This window comes from Populus euphratica, unplaced genomic scaffold (assembly GCF_000495115.2).
Source record: "Populus euphratica unplaced genomic scaffold, PopEup_1.0 scaffold3.1, whole genome shotgun sequence".
NCBI lineage: Eukaryota > Viridiplantae > Streptophyta > Magnoliopsida > Malpighiales > Salicaceae > Populus > Populus euphratica.
This window is the reverse complement of record NW_011499847.1, coordinates 5,713,866-5,729,435: the sequence shown is the minus strand read 5'-3', so window position 1 is coordinate 5,729,435 and position 15,570 is coordinate 5,713,866. Positions and strand designations below refer to the sequence as shown.

The 15,570-nt window shown below is 34.2% G+C and overlaps 3 protein-coding genes and 1 non-coding gene across 7 annotated transcripts in view; 2 read left to right on the top strand and 2 right to left on the bottom strand.

The window, feature by feature from the left end:
- Positions 1–4,174, top strand: part of LOC105110480 (6-phosphofructo-2-kinase/fructose-2,6-bisphosphatase-like) — an 11,181-nt gene extending 7,007 nt beyond the window's left edge. For 2 of the 3 annotated variants that reach the window (XM_011005548.1, XM_011005556.1), the window contains exons 15-23: positions 207–254; positions 648–745; positions 1,719–1,794; positions 2,652–2,714; positions 2,827–2,918; positions 3,120–3,188; positions 3,276–3,339; positions 3,434–3,499; positions 3,732–4,174. In XM_011005548.1, coding sequence (XP_011003850.1) covers positions 207–254; positions 648–745; positions 1,719–1,794; positions 2,652–2,714; positions 2,827–2,918; positions 3,120–3,188; positions 3,276–3,339; positions 3,434–3,499; positions 3,732–3,809 — 654 coding nt within the window. In that variant the 3' untranslated portion in view covers positions 3,810–4,174. Of the gene's footprint in view, positions 1–206; positions 255–647; positions 746–1,718; positions 1,795–2,651; positions 2,715–2,826; positions 2,919–2,994; positions 3,014–3,119; positions 3,189–3,275; positions 3,340–3,433; positions 3,500–3,731 lie in introns of those variants that run through there. The other variant, XM_011005563.1, reaches the window with a different exon arrangement.
- Positions 4,175–4,846: 672 nt separating this feature from the next.
- Positions 4,847–6,485, top strand: LOC105110474 (RING-H2 finger protein ATL63-like). The gene is made up of 2 exons (XM_011005535.1): positions 4,847–6,171; positions 6,258–6,485. The coding sequence occupies exon 1, from the start codon at positions 5,353–5,355 to the stop codon at positions 6,124–6,126; it is 774 nt and encodes a 257-aa protein (XP_011003837.1). The 5' UTR covers positions 4,847–5,352; the 3' UTR covers positions 6,127–6,171; positions 6,258–6,485.
- A 2,887-nt stretch (positions 6,486–9,372) lies between these two features.
- On the bottom strand, positions 9,373–9,446 carry TRNAI-UAU (transfer RNA isoleucine (anticodon UAU)). Its single transcript has one exon. It is a non-coding gene; the product is annotated as a tRNA-Ile (tRNA).
- Positions 9,447–12,420: 2,974 nt separating this feature from the next.
- Positions 12,421–14,947, bottom strand: ZIP6 (ZIP metal ion transporter family). Of its 2 annotated transcripts, XR_839484.1 has the most exons (3): positions 13,993–14,947; positions 12,745–13,284; positions 12,421–12,513 (listed from the first exon to the last, which is right to left on the bottom strand). XR_839484.1 is itself a non-coding variant. In XM_011005518.1 (2 exons), exons 1-2 carry the CDS (start codon positions 14,689–14,691, stop codon positions 12,970–12,972), a joined length of 1,014 nt encoding a protein of 337 aa, XP_011003820.1. In that variant the 5' UTR covers positions 14,692–14,947; the 3' UTR covers positions 12,599–12,969. The 2 variants fall into 2 exon arrangements, 1 of the variants encoding a protein (XP_011003820.1); XM_011005518.1 differs by lacking the exon at positions 12,421–12,513 and having other exon boundaries at positions 12,599–13,284.
- Positions 14,948–15,570: the final 623 nt, after the last annotated feature.

Here is a 15,570-nt window from a genome sequence, read left to right as displayed (position 1 = left end):
CCCCACCCCCCCCCCCCACCCAACTGATTTGTGAATTCATTTATATGCAGCACAGGATAAGTTAATAGTGCCATTTTGGTCTATATGGCACCTTGGCTAACTGAACTTTTTTCATGAATCCTTATATACTGAAGGAGGATGTTGTCTTTGAACTCCCTATGTTCCATGTGATTATTCTATAATACAACTTGGGTTTGTACATTCAGGTTAACAATATCAGTGGCTACCTTCCTGGGAAAATTGTTTTTTTCTTAGTAAGTTGTCCTGCCATCAATTCGGTACAATTATTTCTTAGCATATTATAGAAATGTTCCAGTTGGCCACTTCTCCTTTCTAATTTCTAATTTCTGAAACCCTCTTTTCATCACAGCTGGCACTAGTTGTATTCAAATTTCTGTCAAATCTTAGCTACCATGTTTGTTGAAAATAAATTGCACCCGAGGGATGTTTGTTTGAGAGGTTTTATATACACTTCTATGCAGAGGAAGAAGATGGTGTTTACTTGAGTTGCAAACAGTGACTTTAATAAACATAAAGAAACCAAGATGCCTGAAAGTGATGAAACATGATTGACCATTTTTGTGACAATCTTGTTCATTTGATGTTCATTCTTTTCACTCAAACCTAAAAATTTTAATCTGATGCAGGTGAATACACCCCTTACACCACGCCCAATATTACTTACCAGGCACGGAGAGAGTCGAGATAATGTTAGAGGAAGAATTGGTGGTGATGCTGTATTGAGGTATTGGTTCACAATTTATTAATTATCTGGTAGAATCCGAATTTCAAGTTGTAAATGTTATATTTTGTCTAGTTATCTTTGATCTTGGATGACCTAAAATGTACTGTAAGACAGTATTTTCTTGTCTCCTTGCACTGAGATTGTGTTCCGCTATATCAGCACAGATGCCAAACAAAGTATTTTTTTTTTGTAAAGCATTCTTGGGCTCATTTTTACTGATTGTGTGTTGGCACCTTTTCCATTTTGTTGTGTGAAAACAGCTATCCCATAAAGGATATTCTGCAGACTTGAACATATTCCTTTTGAGAAGCTTATAATATCCTTCATAGAATCCCTACGGGCTTCTTGCTACTTACAATATTGCAGTGAAGATCAACATCTTGCTTTTACCCAAAAGTGTCTGAATGTGAATCTTTATGAATAAAAGAGGAGTGAAACTGTTGAGCATGGAAGCTGAATGGCCTACATAGTACTCTTGTTAGCAACATTATAATTGAATAACAACTGAGAGGCCCAAACACAAATCACTCGATATCTATATATATCCACATATAATATGTATTAAAAATGCATGTTGTATTCTTAAGACTTTTTCTTAATTTTTTTTATGAGTGTCCTCCAAAACTTGATTCCAATGCTGATATTTTTTTTCCCTTTAATAATTACTGCTGTTTTTCAAAGTCAATCCAAGGATGAGATTTGTCATAACCTAGAACTAGTCCCCACCAATGTCCAAGAGCAATGAGATATCTGTATGTCAATTATATTGCCAAATTATTAAGTCTCTCTGTCTCTAGTCAATTTTCCCTTCTGGTATTGTTTCTATTTAGGTTTAACACTCGATGCTGACATGATTCCTTCAGTTTCTAATCTTTCTTTTCAACACATTCCAATTTTCTGCAAACTTTGGTTTGTCTTTGAGATTTGATCTCCCCTTCTGGTGACTGGAATTTACTATTATTTGTTTCTGCAGTGATGCTGGAGAAATTTATGCCAAGAAACTTGCTAACTTTGTTGAGAAACGACTGAAATCGGAAAAGGCAGCATCTGTAAGCCTTCATCAATCCTCATGATTAACCTGTTCTATCATCCAAGTCTTGTATCCTTAAAAACCAATCTTTTTGATGTTAGGTGCCTCTGCAACCTTTTCCTGTTTTCTTTCACTTTAAGTAGTGAAGTTATGTGTTGATTTTTCTTTTAATAATTATAAAATTTAAGAATTCAGATGTTACACAAATAAAGTTTTTAAGCTTTTGTAGTGACGCCACTGTACTCCTAAGCTCAATAAGTTTTCCCAAATCATAAAGATATAGAAGTGGTTTTTTAATAGAATTTACATTTAAGATTGGCCTTTTTTTTTGGTAATGCTTCAATGTTTTGTGTCAATGAGAACACCATGTTACTTCTACTTCTAATTTCCATGTTCAGTTTAACAGAATTGCCTGCTGTTTTATTGTGCTAGTTGTGACTGTCTGCAACTCCTAATGGTTTGTTCACAGTTTAGCTCTTCTTTTTCTTTTCTTTTCTTTTTCTTTTTTGGTTTCATTGGGAAGTAGGAACAATGATTTCACTGATAACTATTTATGTTGTTCCCTGGAAGTTCAGCTCAAGAAGTTTTTCCTGATCACAAGAAAAAAGTGGTTTTAAATAGCTTTTACTACGTTTAAGATTGAATTTTTCTTTTTTTAATACTGCTTTTATCATTCTAGTTGTGACTATCTGCAAATCATTATAGTTTCTTCACATTTTAGCTGCTTTTTTCTTGTACCTTTTTCTTTGGGAAATAGGAACAGTGATTTCACTTATAATTATTATCTTGTTTCTTGGAAGTTCTGTCAAACTGGGTGTGTTTAGAATGAGCTACATGAATTCTTACAACCATTTTTCTGATTTTTCCGTGGTCTAGATTTGGACCAGCACACTTCAAAGGACAATTATAACAGCAAGTCCTATCATTGGATTTCCCAAGGTCAGTTTGAAGCCCCGCAGTTAGTTGGCCATTCAGAATCTTGATTTACTTTGGCTGAATGATGGACATCGGAAATTCATAGAAAAATTCACAATTGTGGCCATTTTGATAGATTCAATGGCGTGCCCTTGATGAGATAAATGCTGGAGTATGTGATGGAATGACATACGAAGAGATCAAGAAGAACATGCCTGAGGAATATGAGTATGTGTCTTCTCCTCATCTTCGCTCTCCCTACCATTTGCTTTACCTTTTACCTGAATAACTTATTTTCTTGTAGTAAACTCCTATGACAATCAGTTGGGGTTCTCTCTTTACTTGAAAGTGCACACACGTTTGTATTTTTTCTGTGCTTGGACATTATTAGTTGCTTCCCTGAGGCCTGATGCATGTCCCTTTGAGCAGGGCACGCAGGAAGGACAAGCTGAGGTATCGATCCCCTCGTGGAGAATCTTATCTCGATGTCATCCAAAGGTTTGCATTTAGCGGCTTTAATTAGAACCTTCAATGTGTCATATTCCTGCTTGTTAAATTAAAAAACTAATTTCCACATCAATGCAGGCTAGAGCCTGTAATTATTGAACTAGAAAGACAACGGGCTCCTGTTGTAGTCATCTCTCACCAGGTTTTACATTAAACATCCGCATTTGTCATTATCCTGATAAGTTGAGTTGGGTTCGACAAAGCTTATAATGGCCTTCATGGCTTTATTTGTGCAGGCTGTATTGAGAGCGTTATATGCTTATTTTGCTGATAGGCCTCTAAAAGAAATTCCACATATCGAGGTAATTAAGTATAATTCTGAACTGGCTTTGTTGTTGTGATGATACTAATGATAATTAGCTTAGAACGAACATGGTTTATATGCAGCAAGGGACTAATCAATCCTCCCGGCACATATAATTGAGTGGTGCACAGTTTTTAGGAGAGGCTAGTCTGATGCTTGTAAACATGATGTGCGGGATTCTAGCTGTGTTACTGACACGTTCTAACAGAGTAGTTATATTCAAATTTCAGGTGCCACTTCATACAATAATAGAGATACAAATGGGAGTTACTGGAGTCCAGGAGAAAAGATACAAGCTCATGGACTGAAATGCTCACAGAAGATTTTTGCGACTCTTTACACGAACTTCAAATGCAACATCACATTCATTAAATCTCCATTCGTTAACGAGACACAATACAAGCATAAACGCACCAACTGTATCTGGAATAATTTTCATCGTTCCAACGATAAAATTCTTCTTGCGCGAACAATGATGGTGTTTAACTCGTAAGTAGCTTCCTTTCAATGCATCCGAAAAAGTTTCAAACAGCACTGTATATGTTATTCTGGATCTCTTAACTGTTTTAGGTGTAAAACTCGAGCGCATTCTAGTTATCCACGTTTTAAATATCACCATGTCTCAATTAAGCGTATTATCGAATGGATGAAGAATAATCCGATTCCTTTTAAATTTCTCACACCCTAGACTGTCCAAGATTATTGTGAAACTACTGTCCTCCAGTCATATATGGCAATGCTCTGGAGAGGATGCATCATGCGCTCCCTATCGTCAACAGTTGGCTAGCTTCTCCACGTCTCTGCCGACGCCGTTTTGGTCCCAATTCATTGCTGGACTTCTGGCTATTGATTGAGTGCCGTACCGGTGTACATAGCTGCTGATTTTTAGATCTGATATCAATAGTCTATCTAAGAGTAGGACCTGATCATGTCACAGGTAATACGACATTGCCCCCGAGACAGGTCAGAGGTCACGAGCCTATACCCAACGCTAAAATGGATCCCTCGCCAGAAAACAGGCAAAAAAAGAGGCCCCAACAGGTTTAGTGGTGATGCAACAGTGGACTAGTGGTCGTAATAAGAGTCAAAAGATCTTATCTGGTTAGATTCACATGGGACCCCTGAACAAAAATTTGACCCCCAAGACCAATCAGGGCCCCAATTGACTCAACCAAAAAGACCCGAAAAGGATGGCTTATAGAGATACCATGTCTGGATGTTCATTGAAGTTAAAAATTCTTAAACATTTTCTTGAATTTTTAATGTTTTATAAAAAATTTGATATGTTATGTGAAAAATAAAAATATAATTATTTTAATATATTTTTAAATAAAAAATATTTAAAAACAAAAACTACAACAAATATATCTCTTTTCAATCTTGGGATCCCTAACTCCCTCTTAAGCAATTAAAATAGCCACATGAAGCCAATAACCCCACCCTCTTATGCCGTCGCCTTCACGAGTCCTCCATTTCGGCTTTTCTTCTCTTCTTTCCTATGCATGAGTCTCATTAGCTCCTTGGAAAAAGGGATTCTTTTCTACTTCAAAGAAGACCGTATAGACAGATAGTCTTGAGTTATTGCTTGCTAATACATGCAAATATTTGAGGACAAATTACCCGTAATCTAATCCTCAATCAACGACTTCATTTTCATGTTGAAGTCTTCTTTTATACACACAAACGCACATTGAAGTAGCAAGTAATAGAAGAAAAGGAAGATTACAGTGGTACCTTATTGTCTACAAAAAGGATAGTTCTATATTGTTCTGTACTTACGTAAGTAAATATATATCCTCAACTTTTCTCTTCTACAAACATCACTCTCTTTAAACCCCTAAAAGCACTGCTATGTCAACTACTATTGAACCACCAAAGCACAATCCAATGAGTCATCTCATCAGCAGCATATCTTCATATGACAGCAACATAATGCTTGCTGCAGTTATATCCCTTCTTTTAGTAATCCTCTTTGTGTTGCTTCTCCACATCTATGCCAAGTGGTTCTTGGCACAAGCTCGCAATAGACGAAGATCAAGTTCTGTGACTGCGTCTCACGTTCTACTTCCTTCAAGATTCCACCATCTGCATAATTTCACTATTGACACTACTTTCTCTCCTTCTACTTCGAAGGGTCTTGATACATCAGTCATTTCTTCAATTCCGTTGTTTGTTTACAAAGCAGAAGAGTGTAAACAAGGTTTAGAGTGTGTCATTTGCTTGAGTCCTTTTGAGGAAAATGAGGCTGGTAGGAGCTTGACAAGGTGTGGTCATGGTTTTCATGTTGAGTGTATTGATATGTGGTTGAATTCTCACTCTAATTGTCCAGTTTGTAGAGCTCCTGCTGTGGGCGATGACAATGACATTGCAAGTGATGGCAAGTCCATGGAGGCGAGTACTAGAGAGTCAACAGACGATAGGGGCTTGAATGGTGTTGGGGACTCTAGATTGGAAATTGTTATTTCAAATTCTGAGAATGGGAATCTTGCGGTAAACTGTGATTGTTTATCAGAATCACCATCTACTTCTTCGTCTTTGGGTTCTTCTTTGAAGAGAATGCTGAGTAGGAATAGATCAGAAAGTAAGGCTTTCCCATCAATTAATGTGATTGAATTGGATGCCTGAGAGATTGTCTATGTTTATAAAGAGAGCTTGTCTAGATGATCTTTTGTAAGTTGATAGATCATTTTTGTATCTGAATTCTCTTTACTTACTGGGCCATGCTATCTTGAGCTGTTTGATTATCTCTTAATTCCTTCAACATTACAATGGGTCACGCTTGTTAGCTGAAGAAAACAGTATTTTGATCATAGAGCTGGTGTGCACAGTATCAGTCTATGATCCAAAAGTTATATGCTTAATTAACACAAGGCATCGCAAGGGAAAGAATCTTGACTGAGCAGTAGCAAGTCTTGGAGCTGTGTGTGGCTGTATATGTTTGATGAGTCGAAGAAAACGCGGGACGTGTTACCGTGGTAAATTAAATATTTTTTTTATTCTAAAAATATTTTTAAAAATTAATTTTTTTATTTTAAATTAATTTTTTTCTTTAAATTATTTTGATATATTAATATTAAATATATTTTTTATAAAAAATATTATTTTAATATATTTATAAATAAAAAACAACTTCAACTGCCCATTAAAAACCCTGAACTATGAACAGGTTAGAGAGAACAAATTCTCTTGTAAAGTCTTTCATATTTCTGCCAGGTGTTTTGGGCGGTCTGGGTTTAATAATAACTATGCTGCATAAAACAAATTGCTACGTGTGAGAGATGTGCTTGCTTGGTTTTCTCGTTGGTTTGTATTTAACTCAGAGTCCAATTAAGGGGTCAATGAAACCGGATATGTGTATGCTTTTCGTTGATTACAGCCACTGATTGCCTCATTCGAACTTCAGCTTGTTGTTCTTCAAGCAAAGAGAGAATGAATAGACGTGTGCACCGTCATAATTGGTAGCAATATTCCCAGGAAAAGGAAAACAAAAGAAAAGAAAAGAAAGAGTAATTAAGAAAGAAAAATAGAGAATTACTACCATTTTTTTCAATCTCGTGTAGACAGTTTTCATGACATTAGTAATTAATTTTCCTTCCATTTCAGACTTTTGGGCAGCGTTTGAATGAATTAGAAGCAGCTTACTATGGCATACCAAGGAAATCCAGGTTATAAAAGAATTAAGCAAAACCAGAATCAATCAATGAAACTCACAGAGGAAAATTGCCAAGACCCTTCGAGTATATTTTTTCTAAATGAGGACTTATAAATGAATGATTGATTAAAAAGTGACGAATTCGAGTGAGTATGCTCCTTGGTTAAAGATTAAACATATACTACTTTGTTTATATTTATCTAGAACTAACAAATAAGTTATTTTTTAATTATATATATATATATAAAAAAGCAATTAAGATGGAGATTAAATTATCAGTCAAAATCACCTGACCAAGGAGAGGCCATAACTCATGTATAGGGGAGTTCTTGCTGGTTGGTTTAATTAGTGGTGCTAGGATGTTTGTCGGTTAAGAGGATGGCTATGACCAGCTGCCCATGCCAAGTTTCTCATCGTGTGGATTTGGCAACAGGTTAGGTAGTTATCGACATTATTTTGCTAATTCCTTTCAGACAGTCAGGTCAGACACCGGGATTGTCCTAATTAATTGATACCGTCTGTTCATTTTGGAGAGCATAGGTACTTTTAAACATCGGTCCCACTATCTGGATTCTTATATCCTTGTAGCTCGAGTCTTGACATTTACGTACGTTGTCTCAAAGTAATGTCCTGATACATGCAACCATGCTTTATCTTTAATTTTGTGATGAAATTGGAAGAAATATTTTATTTAAAAATTTAAATAATTAGTTAAGGTTTTAGGATATGATTTATATTATTTTTTAATATATTTTTTTAAGTAAAAATTCTTTGAACTTTAAACTTGTACAAGTCCGCATTACTTTCTACTTAATTTTTATTAAATAAATAAGGATGTTAAGATTCGAACTCGTAATCATTTGGTCATCAAGACTCTGATACCATATCAAATAACCATCTCACCTAAAAACTTAAATATAAATTATATCTTAAAACCTCACTTAACAAAAATCTAGCTTCTTCTTTCTTTTTTTTTGTCTTTTATTAACCTAAGGCTTAATGACTTTCTAAAATGACTGTCTCGGTTTTTTTTTTTTAAATATCAAAGAATAGTTTTAACTGATAAAGTTAGAATGATTATATATAATTAGTCTATAGGATTATCGATCGTATCTAATATAGAGTCCAAAGATTAAGGAGTTCATTCTAACCTGTTAAGGTCACGGTATGAGCATGGAATGAGAGGGGACGATCACCATTGTTAAACCTTTTTATACAACGTATTTTAATATTTATTATTTTTTTTATTTAAGTACTATGTGTGATATATTGCTTTATATATTTTGGACCATCGCTTAGATGTTCTTGTATACATAAAATTTTTTTTTCATGTACTGGATACATTTAAAATCGTGAACATGATTATAAACATTTGATTTGAGTTATAAAACAAGGAATTAATTTCTCCTTGTGTGTTATTATGCTGTGTCATCCCTCAATTGATTGTCAAAATATGAGAGATCTCTAGATATATAAACTCACATTTTTCTATTCTTCAATGCTTTTTAATATGAATTGATTAACTTTTATCTTGTCTCTTTTATTAATCAAGCAACTAGATGGGTGATAAGTCATCTATCATTTTTCCTTTCTCTCTCCTTCCACTTTACTTGTTTTATAATTTTTTGTTCTTTTTGTTTACCTTCACTGAATGAAGGCTATGAGAGTGATCCAAGAATGTTAAAGTAACCTACAGTTCGGAACATATCTTAATTTGATTGGGCTCAAAGACGTTGGACTTGGTTTTAATTCATCCACAAAGCTTTGAACAATGTGGTTGGATTGCATTTTGTTTTATGTTTGACCATGTTCCATGCAGCATCGTTTGTTTTTGTTCGTCAAGGGCTGTCCTGGTACCGAATTGATGAATGATGCTGAGAGTAGGACATTGAAGGGTGACGCTGATTTTCTTTTCCTTTTATTTAAAAAAAACTAGGGTTAGTTTCTCATGGGCCATAAATATATGTTTTTTAAAAAATATTTGAAATAAAAAAATATTTGAAATATTCGCATATCAAAATAATATAAAAAAAAATTAATTTGAAGAAAAAAAAAATATATTTTTTTAAATGCTTTTAAAGAGAGAAGATAAACTGGGTGTGTGACGGATGTTTATCACTCTTCCAACCAACGAGTTCACATTTCACGAATTAAAAAACGCTGCATTATTAAGCTTTAAGGCACCTTCTTCGGGGGTAAAAATATAAGACAGAATAGAATGGTCCCGGCGGGGCTCGAACCCGCGACCTTCGGCTCATAAGACCAACGCTCTAACCAACTGAGCTACGGGACCTATGCTTTTAAGTGGGTTTATACAATTTATTTGAATATTAATTTTTTTGCCTAAACTGTTTATTCTGATCTCTATCCAGTTTTCATCTCGAGGTCTGTTCTCGTATTTCTCCGTTACATGATTTACATTACATGAATTCGTGGTCCGCCGATCAAAGATTGAAACTGACCAATCACAAGCTTGGTGAGGCGTAAACCCACTAATATTATAAAAATAAAAAAAGACCGGTGAATCTTCAACAAACAAATCCATACTTCATAAAAGAATGGTAACATGCCCCAGAGGCCTCTTTTCTTCAATAGCATGTCCTGCAAGCTGCGAATCATCTGTTAGCACAAAGACTTGATATAGATAGTGGAAGATGGAGTCCCTCGTCAGCTTCCAGTAGTCACGACCAGCACTAAGATTTGTTTTTGAAAAACCACACACCATTCCATGAGGAAATATTCGGGGGTGTTTCGATAGTGGGTTTCTGACGTTGTATTCACTATGTCTGCACTTTGAGCAAATTTTGTTCCAGTCGTGAGGCCATAGCTCATCGTAGTACCGAACTGAAACACGTCAACCAAGAACGTTGTACAAGGCAATGACCAGATATCATCACCATTGAACATTATCACTTCCTTTCTGTTTTATCATGCACATGTATATGAAATCGGTACGGAACAAGCAGAAGCCGAAGGAGTGGTAGAAAACTCCACAGAGAAAAGAAAGGTTCTTTGATGCGACGCTCCAAAAAGAGACATTGACCAAGTTTAGCCTAACAGTTTTGTTTCTGATAGCTTCTTTCTTTAAAATAAAGTTCGAGTTTCGATGACTATTGTTTTCAACAATAATTATATAATAAGGAAATAAGAGAAAATGTTAATGTTAACTATCAGGAAAAAAAAATCCGATGACTATTGAATAATGAAATTAGAAAAAAAAAATTATATAAAAAAGACATTAAAAATATAAATATAAATTTAATTTAAAAGATAAATATAAATAAAACTGATTAAATAAAATATAAATATAAATGTGACCTAAAAGATAAACATAAATAAAACTGATTAAATAAATTCATGCCCTAAAAAAATATCACACAAGACCCAACACATCAACAATATAATTTAAAAATAAATATTTTTATTTTTAAAAAATAAAGTTCATTTTATAAAACAAAAAAAATACAAATGAATTAGAATAATATTTTGAAAAATAAAACACAAACAAAACAATTCTAAAAAAATTATATTAAAAATGACATGCAAAACCTGTTATTTAGATTATGAAACTGTCATAAATACATAAATTAGATTATGAAACTGTGATAAATACATAAAAAATTAAAGATAATTTCAAAATTAATATTAAAAAAATAATGCAGAACAATTAGATTGCACAAAGTTGAATTCCTAACAAATCAAATATTAAAAGATAAAACCATAAAAAAATCAATTAGATAAAAGAATCTAAAAAAATAAGTGGAAAAAAAAAGAGCATGAATTGGAGGGCAAATTAAGATTTTCAATTAAAGAGTTAAATTGAATTGAAAAATAGCTTTAACAAAATAAAAACCAAATCAAAAGAATGATGGTTAAATTAGAAAAAAAAAACTTTAATTGAATGATGAAATTAAAAGTCATAAAAACCTTAACAAAGAGGCTAAGGAAGAAAAAAAAAGATAGCCAAAATGAAAAACAAAACAAATAACAAATTGTAATTAAAGGACTAAATTGAAGAAAAAACTTATATAAAAGAAATAAGAATAAAATACAAAATTAAAAGAATGAGAGTTAAAACTATAAAAGGAATAAAAATAAAATAAAAAATTAAAAGAATGAGAGCTGAAATAAAAAATAAAACATATACGCAATTATAATTGAAATACTAAATTGAAAAACAAAAAATTTCTATACAAAAAATAAGAATGAAATAAGAAATTAAAAAAAATAAGACTAAAATTGAAAACAAAAAAAACAAAGAAAATAATGATATACCTTTTCTATTAGGAAAGAGAAAGAAAAGGGAAAAAATAAATGATCATCGGCAACAATTCAACCATCATAATCCGCCATGCGCTACTTGGTGTGAAAGAGAATCTATGTATATTTAAAGAGGTGATGAAAAACTTGATTTGGCTACTGGGTAGCGTCCCATATATTGTTTGAATGGCAACAATTCAACCATCATAATCCGCCATGCGCTACTTGGTGTGAAAGAGAATCTATGTATATTTAAAGAGGTGATGAAAAACTTGATTTGGCTATTGGGTAGCGTCCCATATATTGTTTGAATGACACGAACATCACTCATTTGTTGGTACATGTTTATCAATTTTTATAATTTAAAAATTCAAAAATAAATATGAAAAAATCAAAACATTCCTTATGATCTTGATAATTATATTACATACTTGCGTAAGAATATATATAAAAAAATAACCCAAAAACAAAACTTATTTTTTGTATTTTTTAAAGTTAAAGGCATACTTTTACTATGCATAGATAATGGAAAAAAAAACCTCTTGTCTAGTGGCCCAATAATTTTTATTATTAAGAAAATTGTGAAAAGTCAAAAGATTCTTTGTTTAATAATTCTAAATTTTACAAAACATTATTTTTATTGTGTTAAAAAAAAAAACAAACTCTATTTTCTCAAGCAATCTTCTAGTGACTAATAAACCAATAAAAAAGACTAAAAAACCTCCAGTCTCCAGTCTCTTTTTGTTTTTCTACTCAAGCAAAAAAAAACATTTCATCATAGTAATCCACAATAAATTATCTATTAAAACTTGTAGAGTTTTTGTTTTTTTCTACTCAAGGCAAGAGTATATCACCTTTTTAACATAGATTTAAGATTTTTAGTATTTATAAGTTATAATAATAATAATAATAAAATACAAAAAACCTTCTCAACAACTTAGTCTTTTTAGGATACAATAACTCACCATCCATCTGCTAGCTCAACTTGAATTCTACACAAATGAATTAGTCTAACTCCACCGCATAAATTTACTTTAGATTAGACAATGAAGATAAATGCTATAACATATTCATATTAAAATTAAAAACTTCAATATAAATTAAAAAGTAATTATAAGTTAATAAAACATGTAAACTATCAAAATAATTAACTAACTAATGAGTTGTATTCAAACTAAGACATAGAGCAAACGTGCCAAGGTTAATTATATGTATCAAGGTGAAAGATAAATAGCAGCACTCCACTTGCTTGGCATAGAAGAGCACTACGTTTTAGAAAGGTTTATGCTATAACATTCTCTGGATGTAACTAAAAGAAATTTGCTGGTCACTAGCCTAGCTCGAACTCTTGATACCAAGTGGCCGTATGCCACCACGTTTTCTAAATTATACACCTTGATAGTTAGCTACATGCAAGCGTCCTTGCATAGCAGAAAATGACTGTTTTTTCATATATATATATAGAAGGCTGTTTTGATGTTTTTGAACGACGTATACAAGCTCCTGTATCATTACTTTAATGTCTAGCCTTCAGAAACAAGAGCACAAAAATAATTTCAAGCCCAAAGAGCAAGGATAGACATTGCAGTAGAGCCAAGAGCAAGTGCGATGAATGATGATTTCTTCAACCATGGGGCAGAACTCATCAGCTTGTTATGGAAGAAATCAACAGCTATGAGATCAACAAGACCCATGTATACAAGCACACCTGAAGATAATGACCCCAGTAATCCTTCCATAATCAAGGCATTGGGGTTACTGTCGTCATAACCAGTCATTGAAAATATGATCATCCCTAACACTATCCCCATCGGCGTAGTCACTGCAAACATAAAACACATGTAGGCCACTGTTCCGAAGCTAAACCCTGCCTGCAATTTGCCACCATTACGTGCACAATCAGATTCATAGCAAGAATGAAATGTTAGCAGTCACAGTATTTCTATCCTCTCCCATAAAGAAGCGTGCCCGATTTATGCTGACATGTTCCGACGACAACTTTCTTTGAAAGAAAGAAAACTTGAACAAACTGAAAAGCTGGTTGATATCCTCGTTATTGTCAATCGTTCATGAGGAATGACTCATTCTCGCAAGATTGCCATGTAAAATTCTAAATACTAAATATACATTTTACGCATCCAACAAGGAAGCAAGAAAATGCCGTTAATACTCCTGCAAAAGATTTGAACTCCTGCATGATCCAGCAGCTCATGATGTACTAACTACATATCCTATAATCACCACTCTTACAATGAATGAATGGGGAAATTATTAGCTTACAGATTTTGATATAATACAATCAAGCAGGTCGTCTCCTTCTTAGAAGGTAAAGCTGGTTGAAGGAATGAACGACACTCGGCTGCTGGAAAGAAAGACATGTCGTTCATTCTAAACTGGCAAGTGCCCAAATTTACAAATCATCCCATTCCAAGCCCACATGCAGAGCAGTACTTGTTTTTTTTCTCTTTAACTAGGAAGCTAATAAACTAATTAAACCACATCATCAACAAGCAGAGATTAATTAACAATTAAATACCACATCAGAGGTAAGATTAACAAAATAATTAAGAGGAATTTACCTGAGCAATGCAGCCGCCAAGACCCATCCCTTCAAAAATCTGATGAAAAGCAAGAGCAGCAACAAGAGGTCTAATAGTACACTTATTTTGTGACATACCCATGGTAACCCCAATTATCACCGAGTGAAAAATAATCCCAATTTCCAAAACCTGCGACACCAACCTCTGCTTTACCTTAACCAAATCGACCTCTCCCATGATCTCCACCTTAACCGACATGTCACTCACTCTCTTTCCCACCATCTCCTCCTGTGTCCCAACAACCGAGTACTCCCCGTCACCGTCACCGTCACCGTCACCATGCCCTTTCCCGTGTTGCTCCACGTGTGCACTTGCCGTTAAATCAACTAACAGGGCTAATAAAACCCCAATTAAAGCAATTAAACCTGCAAAAGGAAAATCTTTCCAGGGATGTTTTGATGCTACGTGGCAATCAGAGAGTGCACCGAAAGCGTCCGGGAGTACGTGGACTAGTGAAGTGGAGAGGATTACTCCTGCCGCGAAACACTTGATGATTAGAGTTGCCCTGTCGTAGACGGGCTTGCCTTGGAAATAGCGAGCTAAGAGAACTGGAAAAGAGATGCCAATTATGCTAGTAAAGAAGATTATTAAGATGGAGATTAGTTTTAGGTGGGTTGCAGCTTGTGTGTCTCTGCAGGTTGTGGAGCGGGTTGCGTCGATCAAACAAGCAGCTGCCATGGGAAATGAAGGGGTTTTGAATGACTATTCTCAAGTTTGATAGGGAGGGGGAGGAAGTTTACAAGGCTATGGCGTGTGGACTGGAGTGTCACGCGAGAGAGAGAGACTATCAAGGAGCCATAGTAGCCTCCGGGACCGGTTCATTAAAGAGAGTAGGGTTTGAGGGGTCCGCTATTGAATAAATGGTGAACGCTACTATAGTAGTGATACAGTAGTGGTTTTGAGCCTTTTTGCGTTAGTGCTATTGTGTGATTTCCGATCTTTGATTTTCTTTTTCTTTTTATTTTTTTTTAGGGGAGAAAAATTATCAAGGAACCGAAAATATGAATTATTGGTGGATACATCAGCTAACAAGACAGCGACGTATGGTCATTCACCCTTTATGCTATGAGAAAACAGAAATTTAATCTTGTGGTGACAGAAATGCGAGAAAAAATGTCTGACTCGCTTGGATAACTGAGTCGAACATATGGATGGGTTCAGGGGAGAACAAATGTACTCGTGTAAAGTATAATGTCATGGAAAAAACAAAAAAAAGAAGAAGTCGTGACATAAACATGTAACGACCCCACGGACGTGACAAAGTAAGGTTAAATTATTAGTATTTAATTTGGTTGCGTATTGTAAAAAACTCGAAAACGCGCGCACAACGACTAATCCTGTGGACCCTAAAGTTAATGACCATATAAGCCTCCAGTGGTTATCATATGAGTAACCAAGAATTCGAACCTGAGATCACAGAGGGAGCAAACTCCTTGATCCTAAGTTCTTACTATTTGGTTACCACCTAAATGGTTAGTAAGATTAAATTATTAGTATTTAATGTGGTTGCGTATTGTAAAAAACTCGAAAACTGATGGTTTTTTACGGTAGAATATG